A 24013-nucleotide genomic window follows, 5' to 3' on the forward strand; every position below is an offset into this window, starting at 1 on the left:
TTGGCGTGTGGGGTGGGGGGCAATTTCCCCTGTGTGTGTGGGTGCTTTGGAAGAGTCAGAATAAAGTGTGGGTTTTCCCTGGATGGTGCGCAGCACTCTGTTCCAGAACCACCAGCCCCCTCTCCACCACCTTGCCCCAGGCGTCTGTCCTCCCCCACCTCACCAGTAGGGCAGGTGAGGCCAGGCCCATTCCAGGCCATTCCCACCACCCCTTACCCTTCCCCCTTTCCCTTGTTCTTATCTTTTCAGCATTCTAAGGACTTTTAGAATGGACTAGCCTTGGGCTGCTTCTGAAACTGAACCTGTAATTGTCCCCCAAGGTCTTGCAGGGTAGGGAAGGTGGTCTGGAGGTCAGGTTCCTTTCCATCCTCTACTTGTGGGCACCTTGGGATACACTAGGACTGTTGCATCCCGGGGGCTCGAACAGTGCCCTCTGCTTGTCACCAGGAAGCCCTTGCCTTGTGGGCTCCTGGGCAAGCCCAGCCCTCACCCCGGGGGTCCCACCGGCCGCAGCACCTGGGGCCCTAACCCTAACTCCCACCGCGCTCAGGTGGAGGTCACCATGGGCTCACTGGACCCTCGTGGTGGGGTCACTCTTTCCCCGTCTCGCAGGCCCCTTGGCCAGCCCGCCCCCCTCCCGCCCCAGCACGGGTGTGTGCAGCCCCCGGGGGTCTGGCTGCCCTGGGGAGGGCATCTGAGGGACGGGGCCCCTTGGCCAGCCCGCCCCCCTCCCGCCCCAGCACGGGTGTGTGCAGCCCCCGGGGGTCTGGCTGCCCTGGGGAGGGCATCTGAGGGACGGGGCTCCTTGGCCAGCAGCCCCAGGCCTACTGTAGATGGAGCGCATTCCCAGTGCTACCGGAGGCCAGGGATGAGGTTTTTTCTCGTGTCTTTTTTTTTTTTTAGAAAAAGGAAACAAACTCTTTAGAAGTTGCAGCCGTCCCGCCTGGTGCTGGCCCTGCCACCCTGGCTCACGTCCAGTCACCAGACCCTGGGGGCGCCTGCAAGGCCACGGGGGCGGGAAGGTCCGCTGCCTGGAGGCTCCTCACCGTCAGCATGGGTCACCGAAGCTGGAGGTCGTGGGGGCGGGTGGGGGGCGGGATGGGTGCTCTTCACCTATGCCACCGGCCGGCCTGTGGGGCAAGGTGGGGGGTGAGCAGGGGCAGAGAAGCGGAAGGAAGGCGCGGTCAGCGGGGCTGCTGTGCCCTCGTCCGTTGGAGAGCAAATGGGACAAAATCCAAGAAGGGGAGGGCTTCCTGGCCTTTGGAAAAGGGCGCGGGGAGGCGCCGGGCTTCTGCGAGGCCCGGCCAGGACCGGGACTCCCCACGCAGGCAGCTGGGGGCCTTGTCCCTGCAGAGCTGACTCTGGCCGCAGACATCTCGTTGGGGTTTGAGCCAGGGGGCTGGGAGCGGAGTGAGGGGCTCACCCTAGGTCCTTCTGGCTGCCCAGCTCCACGGCCAGGGGGAAAGCCCAGAGGCGTGTCCAGCCTGGCCAGTTCTCCCAGCTTGTGTGCCCAGGTCATCAACTCCCATATACCCTGCCCTGGCTCAGGGGTCTGAGCGAGGCCTCTCCTCCATCACGGGAGCTGGATGCCTGCTACCTCTGATGGCCCTTAGCTGACGTGGGGCCTCACTTATAGGGTAGAAGGACTGGGGGGCTACCAAGAGGGCCAGGCTCCCCAGGGATGGCCGCAGGTGTGGCCCTGAAGGGCAGGCTTGACTCTGAGGGCCTGGGTGAGACGGAGGAAGCACAGCTCTACCAGGAGAAGGACCACAGCCACCTCTGCTGACCCCGACTTTCAGGAATCCATGTGGGCCAGGGCCCATGGCAAAGGCCGCTTCGGAGGAGGGGGGCCAGTGGCCCAGGCACCCCCACTGAGGCCTGGGGTGGTCAGGGCCGTGGACACTGCTTTTCAAGAGGGAAGAAGTCTGATCCTCCAAAAATAGGAAACCAACTCCTCAAATTTCCTGCCACCGTGAGACCCAGGAAAATCGCTCTATCGCTCTCCTGGGTGGTGGCCTCGCAGCGTCCCCTCAGCCCCGACTCCCACAGACTCTGCTGGGCACGGGGGCCGAGCCCCAGAGCCTCTGCACCCCACACCCGGCCCAGAGCCGGCACGGAGCAAGTGGGAAAGTGGGGGATGGACAGACAGATGGATGATGGATGGACAGGCAGGCAGACGGATGCCTGGTGAGGTTTCCCCAAGGAGAGGAGCCTGGCGGCTATGCTACCTGGATTGGCCAGACCAGCGGGGCAGGCTCTGCGGCCGTGCTTACAGGCACGCCTGCTCCAACGAGAGGCTGGAGGGCTTTTCGCTGACATGGCAGAGAGGAAATGGGTCAAATCCACCAATGAAATCAACTGAAAGAAACCAAGACCCAAATAAAACAAACCCAAACAATGGACGGGACGGCAGAGTGGAGAATGTTCCCAAGTGCAAACACTCAGGAGGTGACGCAGAGGTGGGGGGGGGGGGGGCCGCGGGCTGCCCAGACTGGAGAGCAGAGGGTGAATTCCCGCTGGGTGCAAAGCTTCAAAGGACGCTGGTGCTCTCAGCGGGGGGCTGTCCCAATCACAGCGCCTCAGAGCTGTGTCTGCACAGCACATGGGCGGCCGGGGCTTGCTGGGCAAAGCTAACACGTCTCTGAGCCCCAGTGCTGGCTCCCGTCCTAAAACGTTTTAATGTAACCAATACAGGAAGCCCCTTCTGTTTCCTCCCAGCCGGCTGTGGGCTGAGTGATGGTTTGGGGCCACCCAGCACCAGGACCGAGGGTAGCTGGGGGCTGGTCCGGGACTGAGTCTGGCCTCTGAAGGACACGTGGACCGCCTACCCCACGGCCACCTGACCTCTGGGAACAGAGGCTCTGAATTCTGATTCAGATCCCAGGGAAGGCTCTGCCCACAGGAGCTGTGGGCCCCCTGGGTGCGCCCAGCCCCGGCGAGACCCCGTCTGAGCCTGGGGTGGTCAGGGCTGGCGAGGGCACCCGAGTGTTGATGCTGCAAATCAGAGGAAACGTCAGCAGGGTTCACGGGAGGGGGACGTGCGAACTTCCCTCAGATGCATCCCTGCTAGCACTGGGCCTGAAGGTGGGCCACTTCCCAGCTGCAAGGGGGCACGGGGCAGGGGGACTTTCCTCTGTAGGTCAGAGCTCAGCCTTCCGCCTGTGACATCTGTGGGGATCGTGGGGGGCAGCTCCGCAGCACAGGAGCCCTCAGACTGGAGGAGCTGGGGTGCACTGACCCCTGGTGCCCACAGCCCAGGGCCTCCCCTGTCTCTGCTCAGGCCAGGACCTCCGTGGCACGGGGATCCATTTAAGAGGCCAGGTCCCAGGCCTCTGTGGCCAGCCCTCAGCTTCTCTTTCCCTCCCCCACTGCCTGATGGGGCCAGCAGGTCACTAACAGCATTCTGCAGGAGGCTGGTGGTCGCACACTTACAGCTGTCCTCCTCCTCGGTGACAACGCTGACCACGTGGCAGGCACAGATGAAGCCCACAAGCTGAAAGACATGGAGACGTCACTCAGGGTGAGGCCCCGGGAGCCACAGAAGCATCATCGTGGGGCGTGGGCCCCAGCGCGTCCTAACCACACAGCCACTGCCCCTCCTGGCCTCGGTGTCCTTGTCTGTAACACTGATCGAGGGGAGTGATCTGCCAGCCTCCTTAGCTCTGGAGTTCCAGGCGGCGTCCACTCCCCAGTGGGGCTGACCAAGCCCTTGCTTGAACGGGGGGGTGAGATGCAGAGAGAAGCCCTGGGAGACACATGACTGCAGCCTGAGGGTCCCCCAGGCTGACCGCACCCCCACAGGCTGACACCCCTGTGACAGCCCAGCCATCCTCCCCAGCACCTCTCGCCGTAAGCAGACCACTGTCAGGTTTCTCCTCCTTGGGAAGCCATGGTAGAGAAGCTTCGAGACAGCCAAGCTCACGGTGTGCACGGCAGCGCAGGGGAGACAGACCGAGGACTTGGTGCAGCGGGCGACTCGGGGCAGAGTGGACGGGGCTGGAGTTGAGGGCCTGGCCTGGCAGATGTTCATTAGCCAGGCTCCTCAGAGGATGCTCGGACTTCAGGGCAAAGAGGACAGGCCTGCATTAAACCCCCACAGAGGCCCGGGCACCAGGGCCACTGCAGCAGAAAGGGCTCCCGCTGAGACGGGGCAAGGCCGGCACTGCCCACAGCCCGGGTGATGGTAAGCATGGGGGAAGGGGGAGTTATTCCCTGCGTGGTGTTTACTGCATCCTCTTTGATGAGAACGAGGGGCCCAGCCCTGACCCGCTGCTGGGGCTGGCAGACAATGCACAGGGCGGCCCGGAGTGGGCAGCAAAATGCATCTTGAAGCCACAGGGTCTCGTGGAAGGCCACAGCCCCGTGTGCTCGCAGGACCCCTGGAGGGGCAGCCCCGCCCCAGCTCATCCTGGAGGGGAGCCTCTTCCACAGAAGCTGGAAACCTGAGAGGTGGCCCAGGACAGCAAAGTCATGCCCTCTGGCCTCTCTCTGCCCTGTAGGTCAGCCCAGCATCCTCTGGGGCATCACCTATTGTCTTTGGTCACCCCCATAGCAAGCAGTGGTCTCGACCCTGAGGACATAGCACATAGTGAGGTTCCAATAGTGGTGGGTCAGAGGTGCCCCACCTGCCCCTCCACATTCCCCACCCTGCATGGTGTGGCCAATGTCCACCAGCGCCCTCCAGCTTGGGTTGGCCCATGCGGAGCCCAGCAGGAAACTGGGGGGGGGGGAGGGGGAGAAGAAGGGCTCGTATCCCCCAGCCCCTTCTCTGCCAGCACAACTCCTGCCCACCTCCCTTCAGGCAACAGCTCAACCACGAGCCCCAGGGGAGGGGGATATCCCGTGGGGTCCCCGACACGGCACCTATGCTTAGAACAGCCCCTTCACCTGCCCCCGGGAATTAACCTGAGCCGAGTGCCTCATCACTGTCTTGCTGGGACCCTGACTGATCAGGAGAATAAGCAGAAAAGAGGTCTCATGGGGGGTACCTGCCATGGAGGAGCTGCAGCGGGTCTTCTGAGAGAGGGTGGTGGGGTCTGTCTGTGGGGCAACCACAGCCGGGGCGGGGGGCAGGGGACAGGAAGCCAGCCAGTGGTGCAGCTTTAGGGGCAAAGGGCCACGGGAAGGAGAGACTGGCCTCCCATCAGCAGTGGCAAGACCTCACGGGGGTTACTCTCACCGAAGAACAAGCCCAACAGCCTCCCTTGACGCCCCACATGCCTTGAAGGAGGAGACGGAGCTGGAAGGGCTCGGAAGCCCGTCCTTCCAGGCGGCAGGTCGGGGGCCTCCTCTGTGCCCGTCTCCCTGCCATTGCAAGGCAGACCTGAGCCGCCTCCCGACGCCCGAGAGCTGGCCGAGGTGCTGAAAACGCCTTCGCAGCCCCGCGCAGTGGGCGGGGCGCTGGGGGACACCGCCCCACCTGCCACACCTCTGCCCGCCCACCGCCCCTCCCAGGCCCCCTCGGGATCCGGCCCAGCTCCTCCCTGAGGCTCTCAGCCCTGCCCGTCCCGCCCCCCAGCACCGGCCGACTGTGCAGCCAAGGGTCTGCTGCTCCTGGACCCTCAAAAGCAAGCAGCAGAGGGCTGCCTGGTATCTAGAAGCCGGCATTTCACCGAAGACCTGCTGGATAGCACAGGGAACTCTGCTCGATATTGTGTAATAACCCACACAGGAAAAGAATCTGAAAACGAGTGGCTGCATGTATACGCATAGCGGAGCCACTTTGCTGCACACCTGAAACGGACACAGTGTTGTAAGTCAAATACACCCCAATATAAAATTAAAATTATATTAAAAAAAGAGGGCTTCCCTGGTGGCGCAGTGGTTGAGAGTCCGCCTGCCGATGCAGGGGATACGGGTTCGTGCCCCGGTCCGGGAAGATCCCACATGCCGCGGAGCGGCTGGGCCCGTGAGCCATGGCCGCTGAGCCTGCGCGTCTGCAGCCTGTGCTCTGCAACAGGAGAGGCCACAGCAGTGAGAGGACCGCGTACCCCCCCCTCAAAAAAAAACCCCCATCCCTGGGGATGAAGGATAAAAGTGAGGAGTCTGTCTCTGCCATCACGTGCAGTCAGAAATGCCCAGGAGAATCCTCCTTTGTTCTTTTCCGCTTGCTTCCTGTTACCTTTTCACAGATTCTGTACGTGATTTCAGAAGCTCTGACCTGTATCCTTGGCAAGCGGTTCTTTCTCCTTTCGAGGAATGCACCCAGGTTCCCAAGTATTTTGGGAAAACCAGAGCCCTCTTTTTGCCTCAGTGAATGAGCCATGGTGGGAGAGAGAATGTCCCAGCACCCGAGGGACCGGCAGCACCCAGATGCCCCAAAGTCTGGATTTCTGCAGGTCCTGTAAGAGCAGGAGGGGAGGGAGCCCTGGGAGCTCGAGAGGCACCCGAACTGTCACGTGTTTTCTGCCAGGGAAGGCCCTAGACCTGGCATTCAGCTTCCAACGTCAGCTGTTGGCGCAGAGCATCCGCGCTTTAAACCCAGCATCCAGCCGGACACGGTGCTGTTGGCCTGTGAGCACCCAAGCAGGCAGGAGCCTCCAGGTCTGACCAGCGCCCTCCAGTGGCCGCACCCGTCCTGCCCGAGCCCTGGAGTCAGCCGGGGCGGCCAGCCACTGGCCCAACCCGCTCCGGCCCTTCCCGTCTAACCACTTCTCTGGAGCTGCAGACAAAACACCCCATGCTCGACTAAGTTTGAATTTCAGATACAGAATGAAACCATTTTTAGTACAAGTAGCTCCCAAACGTGGCAGGGAACACGCTTACACTAAAACTTGCTGTTTCTCTGAAATTCACATTTCACTGGGCGTCCTGTATTTTTACTCGCGGAATCTACACCCCTACTCTCTACGCCGCGGGAGCAGAAGAGGCCAGCGTGCAGGCCAGGCTGGGTCTCCCCCGCCCCTGGCCCCCACGGTCGGATTGTCGGGTATGGAAACAGACGCTCTGACTTGGAGGAGGCTGTGGAGAAGCTCCCAGGGCTCCTCCCCTGCCACGCTGCCTCCAGGGTGGGGGGTGGGGCTGCAGGAGCCTTCACCTTGATCCCCCTCAAGGAGGGTCCTACCTGCCTGCCCGACCCCAATGCATCATCAGAAGTTTCAGGTTCTGTCCCCTCGGTTCATCCCCACGCCAGCCCTGGGGTTGGAATTGGTTCTCAGCCCACTTTGCGGAGTGGGTGGCCCAGGCCACACAGGTTGGGGGGGCGGTGCGGTTCCTTAACCTCTGGGCAGGGACGGTGTGAAGAGGGGCTCCCCGCCCCCTGCAGAGGACCTCCTCTGCCTCCACAGGAAAGGCTGAGACAGGGGCCCACAGCAGGATGAGCCCCTCCCCCCGCCCCACCTCCCCTCCCCCGCACTCACCGCCACCAGGATCTGCAGGGCGCTGTGCAGGGCCTCCACGTAGCCATGCTCCAGGGTGCAGCCGATGCCAGGCACCAGGGCCTGGCTGTCCAGGGGACCCAGGCTGGCCGCCGGCTCCTTGTGCACGCAGCCCGGGCCATGCTCATGCCACCAGGAGTGGTGCCGGGAGAGGCTGAAGGTCAGGAGCCCGCTGTCCTGGGGGAGGGGTGGGGGGTGGGGGTGGGACCAGGTCAGCACCAGGGACAGAGCCAAACCCCACCCACTGCGGCCCAGATGGGCTCCCTGAGAAGGGCAAGGGGTACTCTGCCCTCCCGCCTCCCCTGCCCCGGCCCCTTGGGCTCCAGCCGTCGGGAGCAGGGGGCACCAAGGCCCTCCCAGTCGTTCCCATGTAGGGAAGGCCTCCCTGTGCTTGCCATGGGCCCCGGCTCACACCCCGTCCTCCAGGAAGGCCTCCCTGCCCAGGACAGACCCCCAGGACACACTCTAACGGTGCCCTGGGCCCCTCCTTCGCATCTCAGGCCAACGCTGCCGTTTCAGGTACATCTGAACTAACCTCTGTCTCCCCCACTGCTGCCCAGGTGTGGTCCCAGGAAGCAGGGGCCATCTGCCCCACTGCCCACCCGTGCCACCCCACTCCTGGCTCTTAGACTCCCCTCTGAGCTTTGGGCAAAGATGAAATGCAGTGCTTCGTGTGACGTGCCTGAATCAGCTGCATAGGCAGGCTTTGCTCACATTGATGCTCCCAGAACATGGCTTGGGTGAGGTGTCCCCTCCCCTGCAGGGGGGACCTGGGGACTTTATCAGCATTTGAAGGAGCAGCCCAGAGGGTGGGCAGGGGCACGACATCCCCTCTGCCTGGCCGCCCCGGCGGTGTTCCCGCCTGCGCCCTTCTGCAAAGGCTGGTCTCTCTGCTCCTGCTCCGCAGCCCTGACTCTCCTTCCAGGTGCTGCCCAGGTTTCAGGCCGCCTCCTCCAGGAAGCCTTCCCTGGTGCATCTACTACCAGCTGGATACCACCTGCCAACCAATGCCCGCAGCCCCTCATCCATCCATCAGATCACTGATCTTTCCCCAAAACTTTACTGAGTCGCTGCTATGGGCCGGGACTGTTCAGGGTGCGAGGGAGAGAACCATGAAGAGACCCGGCCTCTGCCACCATCGGGGAGCCGCGCGATAAACAAGCAAACACATCCAGTGCCCCCGGGCCCTCGCCAAGATCCCCTCCGTTTGCGTGAGTTTCCCATGACTTAACTCACCTTTGAGAGGCCCCCCACTTCCAAGTAGAAGCAGATAATGAAGACGTTCCAGGTGACCCAGGCGGCCGCCCACACTGCGTACTGTGGAGACAAGAGAGGGCGGGGGGGGGGGGGAGGGAATGTGACTTTGCACCTCCCCCTTGGAGGACAAGGCCTCTGCAGGGTGGGGGGGCTCTGCTCCCCGAGTCTGGAGCCCAGGATGCTCCGTTTGGCAGAGGGTGTCCCTGAGCCCACCGGGACAAGGCTCCTGCCCCAGCAGGGCCGGGGAACACCTAGGAGATGGGGAACAGCGGGCTGGAGGGGGCCAGCACAGAGCACACTTCCCGAGCTTGGTGTCCTGGCCCAGAGGTGCCCGTGGCCCGTGCCACATGAACCAATGACAAGCAAGGGCAGAGCACCCCCAAAACCCACCCCAAAGATTGCCCCCAAGAGCTGCCTGCAGCGGGGAGGGCTGCCAGCCGGCACCTGCTTTCGTCAAGTTTTACTGAGACGCAGCCCCGCCCATTGTGCGGCACTGCTCAGGCTGTGTCTGGGCCATGACAGGGCTGAGTACCTTCCACGAGACTGTGCGGCCTTTACAGGAGGGTTTGCTGCAAACCCTGATCCAGACCAATTATTCTGATCTGTACCGAACGAAAATGCTACTCTGCTCGGCGCAAAACTTTCTGCACATCGTCTGAGCTTCTCCAGAGGCAGGACGGTCGGGGGCATGGGACCACGGGCAGGGAGCGGGTGCTGAGACATGCTGGGTTCCAGTTCCGCCTTGGGCCCCTGGCAGGTGCTCTGCAGCTGTTTCCCAGAAGCAACCCGGAAGCCACAATGTCCAGGTCAGAACTCAGACGTCCAGGCTGTGGGAAGGTCCGAGCCTGGGGGTCTGTGCGGCTGAAATCCGGGCCTTTCCAGGTTTTCTCATGGCTTCCAGGAAAGTACTGCCACTGAAGCCCTCCATGTCGGTCATCCCGGCCCCCCTGCCCACAGGAGAAGGGCCAGAGCAGAGCGGACTCACCACCACGATGTAGCGAGGCCGGTACTGGATGGTGCCGAAGAGCCCCAGGATGACCACGACAATGTGGGTGAAGGTGGCCAGGATGGGTGCCCACTGGTAGCCCAGGAAGTCGAACACCTGCCGCTCCAGGGCGGTGACCTAGGAGCAGGGCAGGCGTGTGAGGGGCGGCGGACCCCTGGGAGCCCCAGGTCCCGCTCCTGCCTGATCGCCACCATCCGGCGCCCACTGTGGTCTCGGCTATGCAACAAAAATCTCCAAACAAGTCGACGGGCCTGGAAGCATCGCCACTGGGGTGCCCCTCTTGGAACAAGCCCCCGCCCTCAGCTTCCTCACCTGCAGAACGGGAACACGCGGCCGCTCTAAATTCGGGGGCTGCAGGGCCAGACAGCAAACGTGGGGCAGGAAGGCCAAGCGGGACACTGGGCTCCTTGGGCCCCCAGACCAGCACCCTCCCCGTCTGCGGGGCTCTCTCACCGCTTTGGGGCCTCTCTTTCCAGGACGTTCCCACCGCTCCCCCGCTCTGTGGATGCCAACCCTGCAGGCTCGGCCGACAGAGGACCGATGCCAGGGGATCAGATGTGCCTAAGAAACCTGCCGCTTTATACGCAGGGGAGATGGACCAGATCTGAGCTCATTCATTCATTCATTCACTCATCATGTTTGTGGGGCCGAGCTCATCACCAGGAGAAAGTACGACCGAAGCCACTGCACCCCAGATGCCATCCCATCTGTGTTCACGGCAAGGAAGGTGCGGCGAACAAGGGCAGAGAGGACCAGCACATCCCAGAGGACGGTGGCAGAGAAAGGGCAGCAGATCAGCATGGCCCGTGGCTGCCCTGCACAATGTCCCCGTGGGCCACCGTGCGTCCAGCACTCATTGCCACGGCCCGTGGCTGCCCTGCACAATGTCCCCGTGGGCCACCGTGCATCCAGCACTCATTGTCACTGCAGAGGTGAGAGAGCCATCTGGACCCAGAGCAGGTGGGCTCGGGGGCCATCCACTGAGCCCGGGGGTGGGGGGGACTCTGCAGGGCGGAGGAGGGAGGGGAGCCCCTCCCAGCAGGCAGCCTCAGGCGGGCATTGGAGAAGCCAGACTTCTCACAGCTGGGCGGGGGAGGTCACCGCATGCCCCTCCTCAGGACTGGATGGTCTGAGGCCAGCACAGCAGGGCTGGGACAGAGGGGAGCGGGCGGGACGGGGCTGCGAGGGGTAGCCTCCCTCCCACGTGGCCCCCGGCACTGAAGGACGGAGCCCAGCCAGGTGAGCCTTTGTGGACTGGCCCGGTGGTCACCAGGCCCGCTGGCCACAGAAGCCCCTACAGCAGCCCGGGTGCTCGGCCCTCCCCTGACCACCCTCCTCTCCTCTGCTCCAGGCCTGTGTCCTGGAGCCCTCACGGGACCCCCGCCAGCCCCCAGGAAACAGCTGCTGTGGTGCGTCCTGGGCACTGCCCAGCCACTGTGGTTGGCCTGGACCAGGTAATAGCTATTTCCAAGAGGTCTCGGGGAGGCGGCATTCCAAGCGTGTCCTGCGGGGGGGCTGGGGTCTGCCCTAGAAGACAGCTGGAGTGGGGAGTGGGGAGGCGGGAGCAGACCCACAACGGGGCATCCCATCAGGCAATTTCTAGCGGGATGGCGTCCCGCAGAAGGGTGGCCAGACAGGACCCCCAGGGAGAGGCGCCAGAATGCTCTTCCCCGACAGGAGGAAGCACACAGTAGGTACAGAGCCGCGGCGCAGAGTGGAGACCTTGGCAGTGAACTGGGCCAGCTTCAGGGCACAAGGATGAGCAGTCATTGAGCCCCCTCCCCAGTCCGCTGGACTGTGTCCAGGGAAGCCTCTTCCCTGGCGGGTGGGCGCCAGCAGCCCCCCCAGGCCTTCGGGGACACCCCACTTCAGGGATGCCCACGCCCTTTAGACAAAGTCTGAGCTCCCCGCGTGGGCTCGGGCCCTACCACCTGCCCCTCCCCCCCCAACAGACCCTCACTGCCACGTCCCCGAAACCCTGCATCTCTCAACTCCCGGAGCCACACTCCTGCCTCACCTGGGTCCTCTGCATGCAGCTGTCTCTGCGGGAGCCCCACCACACGCACTTCTCCCCAGGTGCCTTGCATTCTCACACGCCTGCGACTCAGTCCACTCCGTGTCAACGTCAGCAGCGCTGACCCAGGACAGCAGGAGGGTCTGTCTGTCCGTCTGTCTACAGATGTCGCCTGGGCTAGGCCACTGCCTAGCCCCGAACGAGCCTCCTCGCCCATGAGGGCTCAGCTGCCCGTCTCGGCGTGGCCCCCGGTGCCCAGAGGAGGCCTGCACATTGAAACTCCCAATTACAGATTTGGGGCAAGGAGACAGGCATCTGAGGGCAGAGGGCCTGCCTCTGCTGTCTCACGAGAGCCCGGCCCCGCCCGACTGGGCAGTCGTGGGCTGGTGGACTCGACCCCACGCTGGCAGTCTCCACGGAGGACGGCCACGTGGGCCCTTGGCCGCAGATGAGGGCAGGGAGGGTGGATGGGCCAAGGTCCGAGGTGGTGCAAAAGGAGGGGTAGGGGCACACGTGAAAGGCCTACACTGTGGTGGGAAGCTCCGTGGGGCAGGGAAGAAGAGATGCACATCCACACGCACACACATGCGCACACACGTGCACACACGAGCACACACGAGCACACATGTGCACGCACACAGCCCTCGGGGCACAGCTGGCCAACAGCACCTGTTCCAGACACAGAATGAAATTTCAGTCTTAGCCCCAGGCCTCCCCTTGGTGCCCAGAAGCCCCTGACCAATGGGCAGGGACGCCTGCCCTGCTTGAAGTCGCCCGGGGTGCCATGCGCGGGGCGGGGAGGCAGAGTGAGGGTGCCCCAGGTCCCCTTCCTACCCCACCCCGACCCATCACCGGCCGCCGGCACCGTCCTGTGAGGCCCAGACTCAGGGCCAGCCTGGCTGTGCATCCCTGCTGAAGTCTAAGTCTGAGGGGCGGCCCCCAGGGTCTGCTTGCCAGAGAGACCCCACAGCTGGCAGGGTGGGGCTGGTGGGGGTGTCTTTTTCGTTTCTAAGCCAAGGTACTGGAAGGCTCAGCTCTCTGCAGTGCCCCAGTGGCCTGCTCACGGGTCCCAAACCCCTCGCTGGGCCCTGGCTCCCATCAGAGCCAGGGCCCAGCCTGGGAAAGGGCCTCAGGGTGCTGCAGCTGGCTCAGAGTATTCTTCAGGGAGAGGGCTCTGAGATGTTCAGGCCTTTGTCCCATAGCTGGGTAACAGGAAAACTCTCACGCTTGTCAATAAGAGAAAAGAAAGCAGAGGACTCCCCACAGGGCTTCCCCCTCGGCTCCCCCGCCCCGCCCCCCACAGGGACCAGAGCAGTGGGCGGCGTCAAACCTCTTCCTGCTCCGCTGCCCCCTGCACCCGGCGGAGGAGGGACAGGTGCACGGCCGGGACAGAAGGCCATTTGCAGCTGTCCGCTGCTCTTAGCTGTGGCCACTGGCCGCATGGGGACATAGCTCCGTCCCGGCTCGCCTGGCTGAGACTAAAGAGACTGCAGGAAGCCCCCATGCAGGGAAACCCTGCTGCCCTCAAGCCTAGATAGCCCTTCCCCCACAGCTGCGGCCAGATCTCCAGAGGCCTGTGGTGGGCTCATCTGTGTACCGCCCACCACAAGACAGTGAGTGACACCATTGCTCCAAGGCCCGGGATGGCTCCCTATTGCCAGTGGAGCAGCCCCTGGGCCTCATGCCTTCTGCAGGCCCGGGCTCTCTCTCAGCCTTATCTGTCCAGCAAAACCCCCCAGACCGCCCACCTCCCTCCTCACTCCCCACCACCCCTGCCCATCGCTTCCACAGCACTGAGCCTGCTCCACAGGGAAGCTCCAGCAGCTCCTTCCTTCCTCCAGGCGGGCCTGTGTACCTCCCTGCCAGCCTGGACAGGAGCCCTGTCCCCAGGCAAAGGACAGAACCCGCATCCGTGCATGGCCGTGGGTGCAGGAGGACTTCCTACTCACAGCCTCTTTGAAGCAAGCCCCTTCCTCCTCCGTGGCCCTCTAGCTCCAGAGAAAGCACCCTGCCAGCTGGGTTAGGAGCACACCCAGGGATCTTGGACAAAGCAGCATTTCCCTTTTAAGACCAGGGACCCAGGGGCTCACCAGCAACTCCTCCCCAGCCCAGGGGCCTCCACCTTTGTTTAGCCCCCACCCCCTAGGCAGCAGGAGCTCCTGAAGCTCCAAAGGCAGAACTGACACTTGGCAGAGGGATGCCCAAGTCCTCCAACAACGCTCTGCATCCAGAGGACCCAGCTCTGCACGCAGGCCGGACACAAAAGACAGGCAAGCACAGCCCTGAGCGGACACGAAAGACAGGGAAGCACAGCCCTGAGCACAGGCGCAACCTCTTCTCCGCCCCGACTCTCCAGGCCAGGGCAAAGGGGAGGGGTCTCCTCCTCCAGTTTGGGGCGTCAGGGGTGGGCACGGCGGGGCTCACACACCCCTACACAAACACACCGGCAGACATGCAGACAGACACACACTCCCAAATTCACAAGCACCCTGGCCGCCAGGGGCTGTCAGGTCTCAGAAACTGGACTCCGCCGCTCACTCATTGCCTAGAGCTGGCTTCGGAAAGGGAACACACACAAACACACACACACACACGCACACACCCTCGCAACACTCCTTGCGCGCACAGCCGGGGCCACACATACCTTCCGACACGTGTGGACACCGCGCGCAGCGGCGCCCCTTCCCAGCCGCGCGCACGGGACTTGGAGATCGCGGAGCCCGGCGCTCCCGCCGGGAGGGTTTTGTACCACGACAGGCACTTCCAACGGCTCCCCAGCACCTGCCGCGTCTCTCCGGACCCTGCGGCCGCCCCGCCCCGCGCCCCCAGCCCGGACTCCGCGCGCGCGCACACAAGACGGGGCGCGCCGGGGCGCACGGAGGGGCCGTCGGGGTCGCACATAGGGCGCTGGCTTCCCACCCCACCCGGACAGCGGGGAACTTCGGCCGCAGAAGCGTGCGGGTCCGAGCCATGCCCAGTCGGGAGCCCCCAGGGGCTGTCGCGGATCCAGCGGGCAGGGCTGACTGTGGGGATGGCGTCCGGATCCCCCAATGCGCTGGGACTGCCGGGCCCGAGGAGGGGTCGTCGCTCACCAGCTGGAAAGTGCAGAGGAAGATGAGCGTGCAGCGGCCGGAGCAGCAGCCCATGGTTCCGGCCCGGCCCGCCGGCGCCGCCTCTGCGAGTCTGGACCAGGTGCCACCAGCGCGCGGGACACCCGGCGCCTGGGCCCGCAGCCCCCGCCCTTCACTTTCCCCCACTCCCGCCCCGCCAAGTCCCCGGCCCCCGGCCCCGCCCCACTCTGCAGCGTCCCTCCCCCCCATTGCAGGGCTCCGCCCCGCCTGGCCCGCGATCCCAGGTCCCCGAAGTCCCTGCCCCCCCGCCCCCCCCCCCCGCCCCCCCCCGCTGCAGTCCCGCCTCCGCCCCACAGACTCGAGATCACGGCCGGCCAGTTCCCACCCCGCAGCCCCAGCCAGTCCTCTGTCCCGCCCTGCTCGGCAGCCCCGGGTCCCCCAGCCCAGCCCCGCCCCGCCCCTCCGAATAACAGCTGCGCAGCGTCTCTCTCCCTCTCTAGCCCGACTCGCAGCCTCTGAGGGCTTGTGCCAGCTGGGGAGGGGGCGCGGGACCCCTTCTTAAAGGGGCGATGGCGCAGCTTGTCAGGCGGTGCGGAGCTGGAGGGGCTGCGCGGTGGCCCCAGGACAGACCCGGAGCTGCTGCAGACCTGCCCCATAGAGACCAGGATAACCCCCAGGATATCCTACCCCGACCCCCGCACCCGCACCTCCCGCGCTTGCCCCGGGCTCTCGTGTGACCCACCCACCCAACCTCCTTCCTAATGGGTCCCCGGGCGCACTCCATCCCTGAGGCATCCTGGACTAGGTCAGGAGCTCCCAGGTCCCCCTGCAGGGGTGAAGACTCAAGAGGAGGAGGGGCAGGCTAGCCTACCAGGAGCTCACCTGCCCAGGCACTGCGGAGGGGCGGGGAGCGGGGTGGGGGGGGGGGCTGCAGGCCAGGCCAGGGTCAGGCCTGAGGGGGAGGTTCCCTGGGAGACCCTGGGCTGTAGGCAGCCTTGGGGCACGGGACCTGTGCTTGGTGGAGGGAGGGCTAGATGAAGACCTCCATGCGCAGAGGTGTGGAGGTGGGACTGAGCAAGATGTAGGGCCGATGGTGGGAGCGAGGCAGATAAGGTGGGGGCCGGAGATGTGGGCACAGGCTGGCTTGGGCTTTACCCCACTGGTCATAGGCAGTCGCTGGGTTCTATATCAGGGTGACCCATGGTCAAGTGAGTCTCGTGCTGGGATGCGGGCTGTGGCCCTGGTCAGACCCCGGGGGGAGCAGGACCCAGACAGAGTGGCCAGCGAGGGGCAGCCCAGCACGAGGCACTTCAGCCTCGGGCCGCGGGTCTCGGCTCCAGCAGTCCAGAACCAGAGGGTCCCAGCCCCGTGATGACGGTGGTGACAGGGCGCCTCGCCTCCTGGCAAGGGCATTTGCAGAGAGGTTGCTGGACATCGGGTCCTTGGAGCTCTGGCCACCCCGTTATCGCCAGCCCCCTTCCCAGAGGAGGGACGTGAGACCAATTTCCCATGGCAACCTCAATTCCTGACCCCACTCATGTGAGTTCACAAACTACCCGGAGTTTTCCCCTCCGTGATTTTGGTTCCCCCGCATGCATTTGCCCACCTGTGCCAGGATGCACGGGTCATGGCTGTCACCGCGCTGTCTGCAGACAGAAGCCTGACAAGCACCTGAGAAGAGAAAAGCCACTCAGAGCCGTGAGAGAGAGACCTCTTCACACCCACCAGGATGGCTGGAATCCGCAGACAGACACAGCAAGTGCTGGCCAGGACTCAGAGAAACCAGAACGTGCACACACTGCTGGTAGGGGTGTAAAACGGTGCAGCCGCCGTGGAAAACAGTGTGGCAGGTCCTCAGAGGTTAAATATGAAGTTACCATGGGACCCAGCAATTCTACTCCCATATATTTACCGCAAAGAAACCAAAATGTCCACACAAGTGTTTCAGCGGCCTTGTTTATAAGGGCCCAGAGTGGAAACAACGCAGGCATCCCCGAATGGATGGATACATTGTATGGCTGGACCACAATATATATCCAGCTATATAACAAGGTATCTAGTTACTGATACCTGCTGTGCCAAGAACCAAGGTTGAAAACCTTATGCAGGGGGCTTCCCCGGTGGCGCAGTGGTTGAGAGTCCGCCTGCCGATGCAGGGGACACGGGTTCGTGCCCCGGTCCGGGAAGATCCCGCGTGCCGCGGAGCGGCTGAGGCCATAACAGTGAGAGGCCTGTGTACCGCAAAAAAAACCAAAACAAAACATTATGCAGGTGAAATAAGTCGTTGCAGGCCAGCCACTCCTCTTCAAAGCTGCTGCCAGGTGGGGGTGGAACGGGGCTAGCCTCCCCTGCCGGCACCTCCTGGAGGCCTCCTGGGCATCACCCGCTCCGGAGGGACTCGGACACTGACCTGATGTGTGGAGCTCTGCACAGGGTCAATGGCGTCCATACGCCTGGGGCATGCACGCTGTGTGGCCAGGAGGGACCCCCGAGCGCAGAGCCACCCGTCTTACAGATGACAAGCCTGTGACTCCCTAGGTCCCCTCTGGACTGTGAGATTTTACTAACACTGCACTTCATATTCCTCCTGGCAGAGGGTTACGGCTCTTGGAGGCTGAATGCTGCCAATTCTGCATCTTACATAGACCCCCCAGATGGAACTCAGTGATCGGAGGCCCCCCTTGCCTGAGCCGGATCGGGGCAGCAGGAGACCGCAGTGCTATGCGAGTCCTGCGCAGAGAACAGAGGAGGGCTATCTCCAGGCCCCAGCAGGCCGTCTGAGGAGCTGGGGGACAGACGGCAGCCTGACACCTGGGCAACGCTGCCGGGTCACCAAGGTGAGGCCGGGAACGTCCACACTGCCCACAGCTGAGCACAGACAGCAAATCTGGAGGAAAGCCTGCCCCGGGGGTCTGCGGGCCGAGGTGGCACGGTCGGGGGAGGTGCCCCTGGTTTCCAGGATGCTCTGCGGGTGGGACTGAGTCCCTGGGGGAGGAGCAGTCTCACCCAGAGAAGGCCTCCAGGCAATTTGCTGTGGCAGCTGTAAGTTTACTACAAACTGGGCGGGGGTGGGGTGGGGTGGGGGTGGAGCTTAAAACAGCAGAGTTTATTCTCTCCCAGTTCTGGAGGCCAGAAGTCCAAACTCAAGGTGTCGGCAGGGTCACGTTCCCTCTGGAGGCTCCAGGGCGGGACCCATCCTCAAGCCCAGCTCTCGTGGCCCAGGCGTCCCTGGGCTTGTGGCCACGTCACTCACATCTCGGCCTCCATCTTCACACGGCCTTTTCCTCTGTCTGTCCCTCCTCTTCTGTCTCCTGTAAGGACACATTGCGGCCTCACCCAGGTAATCCAGGAGAATCTCATGCGAGATCCTTAATTCAATCCCTGCCGAGACCCTTTTCCCAAATAAGGTCCTGTTCACAGGTTCCAGGCAGTAGGGATGTATCCTCCGGAGGCCACCATTCAGCACTACACTTGGAGAGGCCAGATTGAGGTTTTGGGGGGCCCCCTGCACCCCTCTGCCACCCCCATCCACCCTGCAGAGCTCAGCCATCCCTGTGGCAGAAACAACAGCCGGCCTCGGGGCCTGTGTGGGGTCAGCTCACAGCGGGGCTAGAGGAATTTCAGCTCTGTCAAAACCTCTTGCCTACTAGTGAATGGACTTGAGGATATGGGGAATGGGAAAAGTAAGCTGTGACAAAGTGAGAGAGAGGCATGCACATATATACACTACCAAACGTAAAATAGATAGCTAGTGGGAAGCAGCCGCGTAGCACAGGGAGATCAGCTCGGTGCTTGGTGACCGCCTGGAGGGGTGGGATAGGGAGGGTGGGAGGGAGACGCAAGAGGGAGGAGATATGGGAACATATGTATATGTATAACTGCTTCACTTTGTTATAGAGCAGAAACTAACACACCATTGTAAAGCAATTATACTCCAATAAAGATGTTAAAAAGAAAAACAAAAAACCTCTTGCCGTCTCTGTTCACCCAGAGCGACGGAAACTGCCACGTGCAGATGTTTTCAGACGAATTTGGGAGAAATTTGTAAGTATCAACAAACACTCCCGGAAAGATATTGGCTGAGCCCCAGAACTGCATGTGGGGGGGGCCTGACCCCTTAATCCGGACCAGATAAATGGCACCGTGGGTCCTGTTCTTCCTTTGAAAGAGCAACAGAGCTGGACAGGCTGCAAAGGACGGAGAGCGGCCTCAGACTCCCTGGGGTGCCTGACACAGGAGCAAACTCCCTCGGCCCAGGTGGAGGCCCTGCGTGCAGACACCCCACTGGTTCTCCCAGACGGACCACAGGCCCTGTGAGGGTGCCCGTCGTCAGGCTGGGGTACAGACGAGGCATTAAATCCAGGAGCCCTCCTGCGGGCCTTTGAGAGCTAGAAGCGCTGGGCGGGAGGAGACAGCTCGCTGCCGTGACCCAGACGCGGCCCAGGTATGTCTCTGGCCCGTCCACCGGCACGTCGGCCCGGGCCTCCTGAGACCCGGTCGAGGAGAGCCCAGAGGACACAACCGCAGCTCTCACTGGGACCTCGTCATCACTCTCAGCCGTGCAGGGATTAAAGAGGAAAGCGGGGTAGCGGGGGAGTTGCTTAAATATTTGGCTCATTAAGCAAACTGGAAACAAAGGAGAAGGGAAGCTGGTCTGCAGGCCTGTGTGTGTCCTCTGCTGAGGTCAGCGGCTGCCCCCCCCGCCTGGCTCTGCGTTCTCGCTCTCCCTCTGTCTCTGTCTCTCTCTCGACGGAGGGCTGGCCTGGGGTACAATCCCCGAGTGGCAAAGGACCGCCCACATCAAGCCACGTTTACCGAGTCCCCAGGAAGGACTCCTGGGCTTTGGGAGCAAAGGGAACGGCAGGTGACAGACTCTTCCAGCCCTGCTGACACCCCCTCTGTCACTCCTGAAGGCTCTGCTTCTGTCTTCGTGCAGGTGGGGGTGGGGTGTGAAGTGACCAGGAGCCCAGGGTCCCTCCCGGGCCCAGAAGCCGCACCTCCTTTCATCTCCCTCGATGTCACGGGACCGTGCGGGAGGAGCGATGATGATCCCGCTTTACAGCTTCACAGAGGCTGAGGCTCCGCCAGGTCCAGAGACCTGGTCGCGCGCAGCTCAAGGCGAGATTGGGTCCAGGTCTGGGTAAGTCCAGAGACGGAGCGCAGGGGCAGGGGCTTTGGGAGGGGCAGCAGAGGGAGCCGGGGGCAGGATGGCAGCTCGGTGGCTCCCCTGGCCCTGTGATTTCTCAGCTGGCAGGTGCCTGGGAGGTAAGAACGCAGGATGAGGGCTGCTGTGGGCCCCCCGGGGCCACCGGCTCTCAGGCCTCCTGGCTGACCGACCAGGAGCGCTCTCAGCCCAAAATGTGACTGGCTGCGTTTGTGGTCCTTCAAGACCTGATTTCCAACCACCCGCCCCCCCCCCACCCTGCCTCCCCGTCGTGTTGGCCTTGGGGTCAGTGTGTCAGTGGCTGTTCCCAGTTGCCGCCCACCCCCTGGCCGGCCCTTCTCAGCCTCCCCGTGGCGCCAGGTCCTGTGTCCACCTGAAACCCCTCTTCCCTCCTGCCTCCAGGCCAAGTTCCTGCCTCTCTGGAGAGACGATCTGCCTGTCCACCTCCACCCATTCCCTCCCTCCTTCTAGCAGCAGCTCCCCCGAAGAGAAGAGGAGACAGGCAGAGCCCCACCCAGGCCTCCCCAGTGTTCGTACCACGCTGGCTGGGCTCATGCTGGGCCCCGGGGACACAGAGGGGAGCCACAAAATGCCCACCTCAACCTCGGCCACAAGGAGAGCTCACCTGACCTTCAGACTTCTGTTTGGGGTCCTTGCAGTCCTGGGAACCTGCCTCCCCTCTGGGGCTCCAGGGCTGGAGCTCGGGGCTTAGATGCCACAGATCAGCACATTCCATCCCCTTGGCCTGTTATTAGTGTATCCAAGCTAGTGAATCTTGGGGTTTTAGCTGGGATGTGAACAGGGAGCTTACAGCCTTAGGAGCTGCATTTTGGGACCTTCGGGTGAAAATGGAACAGCAGAGCAAAGATACAGAGAGAAACCTGTTCTCAGTGATACGGTTGAGCTGCTGGATCAAGCCTCACCTGAAAGCCAACTTACCACTGGACTTTTCACCACATGAGTCAATAACATCCCTTTGTTGCTTAAGCCATGTGGGGTTGGGTTTTCTGTCTCTAACAACTAGAATCCGGATAGGCATGGGAGGGGCTAAGGCAGGGGGTGTGTGGGTCTTCCTGTCATAGCCCTGGGATCTGAGCCCTCGGGCCTGCAGGCTGAGAAGCTGGCCCTGTCTCAATACATTCCTGGCCGTGACGCGTTAGCCTGTGTGACCAAGTGTCATTCGGCGCAGCTGCAAGTTCCTGGGTGTTTTAGGAAGAACGACAGCTCTGGGTCAGGAGCAGTTGTGCTCCGTAGAGATGCACGGCCTCGTGAATCAGCAGGACCACATTCTGACATTCCTTCCATTTCCTTCATCCTGGGGCCCAGTTCTTCCTGTGCATCATTTAGAGGCAGCAACAGGGGTCGGATGGGTGGGCATCGCGGCACCCTCTGTGCGCCAGGGCCGGCATCGGGACCAACGCTGCCCGGCAGGCGCCCCTCCCTCTCTTCCTACCAGCGCCCAGCAAACAGTCGGCTCCATCCGCATCGCTGGGACAGAGCGAACAGTCCTGACCTCGAGCCCTCCCGCTGGGAAACTGGGGCTGCTTCCATGTACCTGAGGCCCTGTCAGCCTCAAGTGGGTCTAACTGCTCCCTGGAGCCCAGCGGGGGCCGGGTGGCATAGGCATATCCCCTTAAACACTGGGAGAAACAGCCCTGCCCCCGAGCTGAGCCCAATATGGGAGCGATTTCAAGAGGAGTTAAGAGTCCAGAAAGAGACCGAGGGCTCTGGTGACATCCATGGCTGGCGACCACCTCTCCAGGCGGCCCTGGAGCGCTGGCCAGTCAATGGGATTAGATAGTCATTTCAAGATGCCCCCAAGGTCCTGCCATGCCCCAGGCGCATGGAGGCCCACAGAATGGCTGATCTTTAAATATAGGCAGCGAGACTTCCTGAGAGCCACCCTCCCAGGCAGGGAAGGAGCCTTGTCCTCACGGGGCCCCACATGGCCCCTCCTCAGCCCACACTGGTTTCAGGAACACAGACCTGTGGGCCATGCCCGGGGTGTGGGGCGGAGCAGTGCTCCTGGGGACGAGGTGGACACAGCCCTGGCTTCATTTCTCCCCGCGCGCAGGAGCTCCGGACGAGCACTGCTGGGGTGCCTCCGGGGTCTGAGTAGCCTGGGCCCGCATCTGTGTGCTGCTGCCAGTGGCCGGGGCCAGGGCGGTCTCTCCGACTCCAAGCTGCAGCCTCTGCTGCTGTGCAAAGCGGGTATGGCAGACTCTGCTTCTCTGGGAAGTCCTGTGGGCGGCGCCTCTTTTGGGCACACCCCAAAGCCACACCTGTTGTCTCTGTGCGTGTGGGGGACTCAGTACAATGACCTTGAGCCTAACGAGCCTTAAGGCACAGACCACACATGCAATACCGTGCACACATGTATACACACATGCACCAATCACATGCACACTGCACACACGTGCAAACCCAAACATGCTCACAGATGTGTACACTTACACACATGTACACACATGGCCCTCACCAGTCCTGGGTAGCCTCCGCTGTTTCTTTAGGCTCTGCCACCCCTGATGGCAGCTGGCTGGACCCCCGGGACCCGGCGGTGAGACCGTGACAGGGTCACGGTTCACCAGTGCTCACGGCCCAACCCAGTTTCTCCGTCACTTGCACATGTCTGGAATGAAACTGACCTCTGAGACTGGTGCTGGGTCAGATCAGAGGACACAACTGCGCCCCCAGTGGACGCTCGCCCCACACGCCCTTCTACTCTGAGGAAGATGTTACACAGGCTGGGTACCAACCTCGCCTCCACCACTTACTGCCTTTTCGACCTAGGGCAAATTGCTTACTTGTTCTGTGCCTCCATTTCTTCACCTGAACAACAGATGCACATCAGGAAGAGCTGCACTGCTGTGCAGTTTACACAAGATCTTCCTTATCGAGCCCAGGGCCTGACTTCAGACAAGCAGGCAGGAAGCGTGGGCCCCTGGCCTGGAAGGGGAATTGGGGTCCTCCTTTCACAGACGGGGAAATTGAGTCCAGGAGGCAGTAGCGATGTGTCCCGGGTCCCACGGTGACTTCACGGGTGAACTTGTGTGGCCCAGGCCAGCCCCAGCCTTGCGCAGCCATTTACCCCGAGGTTTGCATATTGCTGCCCTCGTATTCCCTTCAGTTTTACTCATATCGAGAGCTTCAGCAGCCCTGGGGAGGAAACCACAAAGATGATCACATTACTCTAACTGGAAATTAAAGTACTGCCGGCAGGTCTAGAAGAAAACCAAATTATCTAAGTATTTCAGATGGGGTAATAAAACATTTCCAGTTTGCAGCTGCGTGTTCTGCTCCATTCACCACTTCAGTGCCCAGATGGATCCTCTGTTACTTGGTCACTGAGCCAGCCTTGAGATGGCAGAGAGAGGCAGGGGCACCACGGATGCTGTGAGGAGGCAGGCTTGCCCTGTCCTTGCAATGGCCACCTCCCTGCTCTTGGCCCTGCGGACGAGCATAGCCCCAGGCCTCCAGAGCCTGGGGTGGAGTAGGGGTTGACCTTTTAGCTTTATGATCAGAAAACTGAAAGTTCAGCCTCTGCTCGTTGTCTGCACTAGCAGTGCCAAATGTTGGCTTCCGCTGTGCCCTTTCAGGGACCGCCTTCCCTTTTCCTCTCCTCCCTTTCAACGTCCTTCAGAGCCCGCTTCCTCCAGGGAGCCCACGTAAGGAATCCAGCACGTGGCTCTCGCTCTCTGAACTTGTGGAACCCACACAGTCGCAGCCCCAGGGTCTCGTGCCGAAATCTACACTGTCTCACATTGTCCTTGTGTAGACCCTATGGGTGCCCCGTGCACATCACCTCAGTCCTCTTGTTTCTGTGATGCCAGTGGCTTCTCACTGCAAGCCCTGCTGGCTCCTTCCTGAGGGCTTCCCCTGGCTGCACGAGGTGCTCATGCTAAGCTGGGCACAGGGTGGGCTGGAAGGGCCAGGAAGCTAAGATAATCCTCCAGGGCAGCTTTCAACCAGCAATGGAGGGAAATGCAAATGAGATAACCCAGCATACACACCAGACACTGGAGCTCTCACACTGCTGGTGGGGTGTGAGATGGTACAGCCATTTTGGAAGTCTGCTTCACAATTTCTTATGAGGTTCAACATACACCTCCCCGATCACCCAGCAAC

General features: G+C 62.3%; 1 protein-coding gene across 1 annotated transcript; it reads right to left on the reverse strand.

The window, feature by feature from the left end:
- Positions 1-2269: 2269 nt before the first annotated feature.
- Positions 2270-14799, reverse strand: NKAIN4 (sodium/potassium transporting ATPase interacting 4). Its single transcript, XM_033841027.1, has 6 exons — positions 14746-14799; positions 9619-9756; positions 8613-8693; positions 7359-7553; positions 3433-3493; positions 2270-2358 (listed from the first exon to the last, which is right to left on the reverse strand). Exons 1-6 carry the CDS (start codon positions 14797-14799, stop codon positions 2270-2272), a joined length of 618 nt encoding a protein of 205 aa, XP_033696918.1.
- Positions 14800-24013: the final 9214 nt, after the last annotated feature.

Source organism: Tursiops truncatus, chromosome 15 (genome assembly GCF_011762595.2).
Source record: "Tursiops truncatus isolate mTurTru1 chromosome 15, mTurTru1.mat.Y, whole genome shotgun sequence".
Taxonomy (NCBI): Eukaryota; Metazoa; Chordata; class Mammalia; order Artiodactyla; family Delphinidae; genus Tursiops; species Tursiops truncatus.

Coding starts and splice junctions, on each gene's coding strand:
- NKAIN4 (XM_033841027.1), bottom strand. CDS start 14,799: ATGGGCTGCTGCTCCGGCCGCTGCACGCTCATCTTCCTCTGCACTTTC. Junction 9,757..14,745: donor TCCTCTGCACTTTCCAGCTG/GTGAGCGACGAC, acceptor CCCTGCTCCTAG/GTCACCGCCCTGGAGCGGCA. Junction 7,554..8,612: donor AAGTGGGGGGCCTCTCAAAG/GTGAGTTAAGTC, acceptor CCCCTCCCCCAG/GACAGCGGGCTCCTGACCTT.